Raw genomic sequence first — 7389 nt, 5'->3', positions numbered from 1 at the left:
TGTCATCTGCTAAAGGAGCACCATTGCTCAGAATTTACAGTGTATGATAAAACTATACTTACTAATTGGGGGCTAATCCAAGTTTTAATCAGACATGGTGAGTAGAAGAACAACCGAATTCCAGATACTCACACATGATATGGAGGTGATCATTTCCGTTATGCCAAGTCCGATAGTAACGTAACGGATTTGATCTGTTGGGATCCCTGCTCTTCGAAAGATGTCAAAAGCAAAAATGCTGATCTGGGAATGAAGGAGATGATGTCGGAATAGAAGAGAAGTTCATGTTTTTTGTTCGTCCTCACCATGGACATGCCCGATAACTGGTTGCAGCAGTAGATGGTGGCCATGGTGATGAGCTGCCATCGGACTGTTTGGTCCTGAAGGAGCAGCAGAGGACTTTTTGTTGGGGCAGCTTCCATCGTTGCCTGCTCAGTCAACATCTCCTCCATTTCCTGCTTGAAGTTACCTTGGCCCCAAAGGCTCTGAAGAGCTGCAAGGGATAGATTACAATTAGTACATTTGATTTAGAATGAGATGAAAACGATGCATTTCGCTCACCATTTCGGCAGCCTTTGTCATCTCGTTTCTCAATGAACAGATATCTGGGCGCTTCGGGAAGATAAGGCATCACCATCACTTGGACCACTGAAAGACAAGCGGGGACACAAAGAACCACGTTCCACAGCTCTTGGCGGCCCAGGATCTCACTATGACAAAGAGAACCAAGTGCTGTGGTGAATCAAACAGCCCAACTTATTAACAAACGCCTTTTAATTGGTCATGGAAATTTATCGAATTACTAACGCTAAGGTTGACGCGCTAGCCGTTCATTCATTTAAAATACAACTCGAAAATGTACCAAAAAAATGTACAAAAAAATCGGGGTTAGACAGAATGTATCGTAGGATCAAAGCAAGTAAAATCGAGATGTAGCTGTAACGATAATAATAGACCGAATGTCATTAAAAAAGCGGCTGCAAAAATAAAAGAAATTCATACCTGAGGCCCATAAACTGAGCAGATAGTTTGCCAAAGGAAGCAAAGGTCGCTGAGGTCATGGTGACAGCGCCTCTTAACTTTCTGGGTGACATCTCGCCGAGGTACATCAGATGTGTGCTCGTTCCTAAAGCTGCAAGCCAAGAAGGAGGATGTTCTTAGTAATCATTAGCGAAAAAAAAGTGCTACATGTTCTTGTAAGGATTTAGCAGGAACCCATTCAAAAGGTTTTAGACACACCAACAGAAGAATAACTTGTACGAATTATATATATTATTATTTTTATTTAATTTGATTTTTTTAAGACGTCTAGCAGGTGACAATTGTCTTACCTGCTGAGTAGCCAAACAGTATTCTGGCCACAATGATCATTTCATAAGACTTGGCCCATTTGCTTGTCAGCATGATGGTGGCTGCAGCAATGGCAATAAAGCTGTTGCAGATCACCGCCTTTTTTCTGCCAAAGAGCAAACGTGTCCTCGAGTGTTGAAAAGCTGCTGCATGTGAGCACTCACCTTCCCAGGAGACCCGAGAAGCACTTGACACTGATGGCACCAAGGAGGCCCCCCACGGCGAACATGGACACGATGAGGGACCAGATGATGGTAATGGTGCCCCCTGATGGCGGCACCGCGTATCTCTCATACCAAGTGCTATTGATGAAGTGCTTGATGAACTGCGTGGAGGGTGAATGAATTCAGATCACAGTGATGCGTGCAATTTTAGAGAATGATACCAGAAAGTCGCTGAAGATTGCACGCATGACAGGTCTCACCGGCGAGGGAGAACTGAGGGAGGTCAAGTGGTATCCCGTCTGGAAGCTCCCTCCAATTCCCAAAATTAGGATGAGAAAAAGAGCGTTTCCACGCGTCTAAAAGAATAAAGCGTAGAGATCATCTTTTGATCAGAAACACAAATGTTTTTGGTTTACTACAAAAAAAGAGGAATTGACTTTGAAAGACTTTTGGAGTGGATTGTAGTAATACATTGAAAATATAAAATGTCACCTTGTTCTTATAGAAAACATGTTTTCAACAACAAAACACAACATCAATGAATTCAAACCAACATGTTTAATTTACTGTCAACCATTGTACTGGCTAAAAAATAATAATAATAATAATAAAAACCCACTAGATAATGACACTTGGAATGACCAAGCAAAAAGCATTGAGATGAGTCACTGCTTTAACTAGCAACTTTTGAGTTACACATTTAATTTCTATACAGCAACATGAAAACATTCACGTTGTCATTTTTGATCTAATATGAATGATACTATATGCAGTAGAGTAAATCCACAAAAGAGATTCTGCGAAAGCCTACCAGCTGCTGCAGCACGGTTTCCATGGCGTCACTTACGTGCACCTTCACAGATCCAGTACAGATCCATTAAATAGCTCAGGCGGTTTATCATTAACTTCTCGTACTTTTTAACCATAAAAGGCACAAATACAGACAAACACGTGTCTTGACGCAACTTTCTACAAGAGTCTGTAAGTATCTAAAATGGTTGACTATTTGAAATAATGAGGAGGAAAGAACTTGGTTTTCAGTGTCATGACCTGTGACCTGTACTCGTCAAATTGTGTTTTGCCCTGGGATATTTGCGTCATACACCATCAAACCCATCATTCATTTTGTATAGCGCTACTATTTGAATTATCTTTTGGTATTTTCCTCGATTCTTACAGTTGGAAGCAATTTGCATCTAATTATCTTTTCTGTTTTGATTGGAATAGCTTTTATTTTCAGCAAACACAACCTCTTAATGCTGCAAATTCAACAACTATTCAGTTCTGTAAAATGTGTTGAGGCACTGCTGTGCATTATTTCAACACTTTTTCAACAAACACTATTTTTTATTTTGGGGAAAAAGAACTGTTGTTATTGGGGAGTTGCAAATTATATATATATATATATATATATATATATATATATATATATATATATATATATATATATATATATATATATATATATATATATATATATATATATATATATATATATATATATATATATATATATATATATACATCTAATATGCATCGACTTTTTCTAAAAATCATAAAAACACATAGCACTGGCATCATAATTTGAAATCTTACCCCTTGGAGTTCCATTCAGCCCATCCTCAGATTGTTTTGTTAAGTGTTCATCTTTGGCGTTTTGTCCATTGTCATTCTCAATTTCAATCAAACATTTACATCACTTGTTTTTTTTTTCTTCTTTGTTTTGGATTCTACGTTTACGCCTCCTTCTAGCTCTATGTCGGAGGTGGGGGGGCGTCACTCCAGTCATCTGACATTAGACAAGTTGGCTTGCTCACTCATTTAACTAGCGGACTGTAGAGGAGGCTGTGCAGCAAATCAATTATCAACCTATATCTACATATTTACAATATCTTTTTGCCTCCCCAAACATAAGCCTTTGTGTGAAAAGTGACTCACTCTACTTTGAACACATCATTTTGGTGCAGTCGAGGCTCAAACATAAGCACAGTTCGAACTGCTCCAAAAATGGAAGTTAAAAATTGCACTCGCAGACGTGAACTCTGAGCGACTCACTCAGTTATCGGCTCTCAGTGTATTTTGGCATTGCAACATGTGCTGCTTATCCAACCAAACCACAGAAAACAGTTTTTGCAGTGGCCACCTTATCCTGCTCATACGCATTGGTTGGGTGTTTATTTTCTATTATGGGTTTAGAATTAAGTCTTCTATGAAATATATCTTTAATTTCTCTTGCTATGCTTCAAAATTCAACCAAATAAATAGATATATTTTACACAATTAATCATTTATTAAAACAATATTCAATTAGGACTGCGAGAACAGTGAATTCACACTGGGTAATTAATAAACTACACATAATTCGTAGTTATGTCCACAAGACGGCAGTACAGTATAACCATGGTAGTTATTGTGCCAAAGACGTGTTCTCTTTTCTCTTCTCGTCGAGCCACGCTCAGGCGGAAACAACGTTGTGCTGTTTGCCGTAGTCATCGTTGATTACTAGCACATTCATATCTGGACAATTTTGCTATCCGTCCTTGGGGTGGAGACAGCTTTACTTCATCTTCCTCACGTCTACATTTGAGACAAAATATGCCGCTAGAGAATCTCGAGGAAGAGGGTCTGCCCAAGAACCCTGATCTGAGGATAGCACAGCTCAAATTTTTGCTCACGATGGACGGTCACCGACAAGATGCTAAAGTGAAGACGGAGCTCATGGACGCTATCAAAGCTAACAGTAAGTTGGCATATCACTACTTCGTGTTCGTGGTTATCACAGAAATGTGAAAACGCTTAAAGTAACGTAAATGATGGTGCTTGTTAATCAACAACGTGCTAACGAGCTGCTGGCTAATCCAAGCTAACAAACCTCCATCGACATGCTCAACATGGATCATAATCCATACAGTAAATATCCTTAACTTGCATTTGACCTTTTGCGTGTCTGTGCCCTAGACATGGCCCCTTACTACGAAACCTTATGCAAGGAGCTCAAGTGGCAACAAGACAGTGACCTACTGAGCAAGATGAAGAAGGCAAACGAAGAGGAGCTGAAGCGGCTCGACGACGTGCTGGAGGATGCAGAGAAGAACCTAGGCGAGAGTGAAATCAGGGATGCAATGATGGCCAAAGCTGAATATCTGATCAGGATAGGCGATAAGGTAAAGCATCCCTTATACTGTCTTCACCACCAACGTCAGGAATGAGAAGAATCAATTGAGGTTCAACGCGAGAACTGTTTCACATCTAAAATATAATAAATTGCATAACAGTAAATGATCATGTTTTATAGGACTTGGGATTTTTCTATAAATGGATCACATCAAATCTGCTTTTGCTATGTGCATCCACAGGAGGGGGCCCTAACAGCGTTCAGGAAGACTTATGACAAGACAGTGGCTCTGGGTCACAGACTAGACATAGTCTTCTACCTGTTGAGGATTGGCCTCTTCTACATGGACAGTGACCTCATCACACGCAATTCTGAGAAAGCCAAAAGGTAAGGAGAAGTGGTTAGGGTTATTTTTGCAGTGTATGCGCTGATGCAAACGGTGTATGTCCTGCAGCCTGATTGAAGAGGGGGGAGACTGGGACAGGAGGAATCGACTGAAGGTCTACCAGGGTCTGTACTGCGTGGCCATTAGAGATTTCAAGCAAGCCGCCGAGCTCTTTCTTGACACAGTCTCCACCTTCACGTCCTACGAGCTCATGGACTACAAAACGTTTGTCACCTATACGGTCTACGTGTGCATGATCGCCCTCAAGCGCCCTGATCTTCGTGAAAAGGTACAAGAATTGGTAGTAAATTTCCCCCCTGGGGATCAATAAAGATAGATAGCTAACAAGTTGCAGAGGGAGCTTTTTAGCAACTGGTATTACGAAATCAATCATGTCTATTGAGGGTTCTGGTGTCATGACGATAATGCATTTTGTTTTTCCAGGTAATAAAAGGAGCGGAAATCCTGGAAGTGCTGCACAGTCTGCCAGCTATTCGCCAGTATCTGTTCTCTCTCTATGAATGCCGCTACTCTGTGTTCTTTCAATCTCTCGGTGAGGACATTTAACCTGTCGGTTGGTATCACTGCTGGGTCAGGTCCACCACGAGAAAGAGTGGCTCATCATTTTGCTGAAGTTCACTTTTGTTGTCTTTTTTTTTTTTTTTTTTACACAGCAACAGTGGAGCAGGAGATGAAGAAGGACTGGCTCTTTGCCCCACACTACCGCTACTATGTGAGGGAGATGAGGATCCAGGCCTATAGCCAGCTCCTGGAGTCCTACCGTTCACTCACGCTGGGCTATATGGCAGAAGCTTTTGGCGTCAGCACAGAGTTCATCGACCAGTGAGTGTTTCCTTGTGATTTTTTTAAATTTATTTTATTTTCTCCCCAGTGTATCTGGATTGTTTTATGTGCACGTTCTTTCTGGAGCTCCATTAACCACACTTCCTTCTTCTCAGGGAGCTGTCCCGATTCATTGCTGCTGGACGTCTCCACTGCAAAATTGATAAAGTGAATGAGATTGTGGAAACCAACAGGTAAGGTCACCGTTCCTCAGACCGCAGTATTGCCCGCCCTTAATTCAAAAGAAAATTGAAAATATTTTCTTTGCCCCTACCAGACCTGATAGTAAGAACTGGCAGTACCAGGAGACCATCAAGAAAGGTGACCTGCTGCTCAACAGAGTCCAGAAATTGTCACGAGTTATCAACATGTAAACACGGTGGCCACATTTTGTCAGGTGGAGCCTTTCTCATTGCTTTTCTTACACCTGTAGTTTGTTTGACAAATTCATTTGTGTACATAATAAAACGTTTGACTGTTGACCCGGTTGTTTTTGAATGATCAGGAACAAGGCAGAGACCTTCATTTGTATAAATAGTATAAATTATTTTATTTACAGAACTTGTTACAAAACAAATATACTATACAATCTTCTTTCCTTAAATATTACTCCTAACTTATGTTTTGTTCATGAATTACATAGCAGCCAATACATAAAGTCTAGCTGTAAATGATTTGAAATCTACAGGCTTTTTGTCATATGAAGGGCGGTCTCACCCCCCCCAGACATTAGCTGTACTCTTGCATTCACATTCCAAGTCTATGGTTCTATTAAAAAAAAAAAAAAAGAATAAATTCCTCATATTTCCACTTGCTTAAAACTTTAGTTGAGATGTCAGTGGAGTTTAAAAGGTAAACAAAGGACCAGATTGAATGTTGTCATGTACATTGCCAAATAAGCCAGAGGCTTCTGTCACGCGCACACACACTGATGACAGGAAATGTTGGTGTCAGTCTCACTGAACACACACGCACACTACGACTGTTTGATACCGGGCAGCTGGCAAGCTCAGGGTTGTTTGTTTTTTTTATATATATTTTTTTTTGACCACATTTAGGGTTCATAGGCAGATTAAAACACTTTAAACATTCAAGTAAGGTAAATAAAAAGAACCCAACAACACTGTCCTAAAAACAGTCAGGGTGAAATAAATTCAGGCACTTTCTTAATTTGATATTTCTTTGAAAAGCTGTGATTCAAATTACTTGTTTGGCAATGACGATGCAAGCGATTTCAATGATTAGTTCCTTCAACCTTCTAAAACAACAACCGAGAAATGGAGTTTAAGGTCAAGTGTATGACTGACGGGTCCATTGAGACAAAGCCCGGTTCGCAGGCTGATTGGGCCGCACGGGTTACATTACTTGTGTTGATTCAGAGGCAACAAAATATGTGTTGTAAAAGCACATGTGATTTGAGACCTTAAAAAAGTGAATAAAGGTATTCGCTGTCAAACAGACACATGCTACAGTGGAAAAAACACTTCACCTTTGTCCCTTAAGAGACCCTCAGACCATGATTCATGAGAGGC

The 7389-nt window shown here is 40.4% G+C and overlaps 2 protein-coding genes across 2 annotated transcripts in view; one reads left to right on the top strand and one right to left on the bottom strand.

Moving 5' to 3' along the window:
• The window catches only part of slc2a9l1 (solute carrier family 2 member 9, like 1), a 3198-nt gene extending 834 nt beyond the window's left edge, over positions 1 to 2364 (bottom strand). The window contains exons 1-8 of the mRNA XM_085924752.1: positions 2326 to 2364; positions 1775 to 1870; positions 1515 to 1675; positions 1332 to 1456; positions 1003 to 1132; positions 562 to 710; positions 306 to 493; positions 133 to 243 (exon numbers count right to left, since the gene is read on the bottom strand). Of these exons, the coding sequence (XP_085780878.1) occupies positions 133 to 243; positions 306 to 493; positions 562 to 710; positions 1003 to 1132; positions 1332 to 1456; positions 1515 to 1675; positions 1775 to 1870; positions 2326 to 2349 (984 nt within the window). The 5' untranslated portion in view covers positions 2350 to 2364. The remainder of the gene's footprint in view (positions 1 to 132; positions 244 to 305; positions 494 to 561; positions 711 to 1002; positions 1133 to 1331; positions 1457 to 1514; positions 1676 to 1774; positions 1871 to 2325) is intronic.
• Positions 2365 to 3949: 1585 nt separating this feature from the next.
• Positions 3950 to 6337, top strand: psmd6 (proteasome 26S subunit, non-ATPase 6). Its single transcript, XM_085924706.1, has 8 exons — positions 3950 to 4254; positions 4473 to 4678; positions 4871 to 5016; positions 5084 to 5303; positions 5459 to 5567; positions 5689 to 5857; positions 5974 to 6051; positions 6135 to 6337. The coding sequence occupies exons 1-8, from the start codon at positions 4110 to 4112 to the stop codon at positions 6229 to 6231; spliced, it is 1170 nt and encodes a 389-aa protein (XP_085780832.1). The 5' UTR covers positions 3950 to 4109; the 3' UTR covers positions 6232 to 6337.
• The last annotated feature ends 1052 nt before the right edge of the window (positions 6338 to 7389 follow it).

Source organism: Syngnathus leptorhynchus, chromosome 11 (assembly GCF_054491065.1).
Source record: "Syngnathus leptorhynchus isolate UIUO chromosome 11, UIUO_Slep, whole genome shotgun sequence".
NCBI lineage: Eukaryota > Metazoa > Chordata > Actinopteri > Syngnathiformes > Syngnathidae > Syngnathus > Syngnathus leptorhynchus.
The sequence above is the reverse complement of the archived record's forward strand: the minus strand, read 5'-3'. Positions and strand labels throughout refer to the sequence as shown.

Coding starts and splice junctions, on each gene's coding strand:
- psmd6 (XM_085924706.1), top strand. CDS start 4,110: ATGCCGCTAGAGAATCTCGAGGAAGAGGGTCTGCCCAAGAACCCTGAT. Junction 5,304..5,458: donor GCCCTGATCTTCGTGAAAAG/GTACAAGAATTG, acceptor TTGTTTTTCCAG/GTAATAAAAGGAGCGGAAAT. Junction 5,568..5,688: donor TGTGTTCTTTCAATCTCTCG/GTGAGGACATTT, acceptor TTTTTTACACAG/CAACAGTGGAGCAGGAGATG.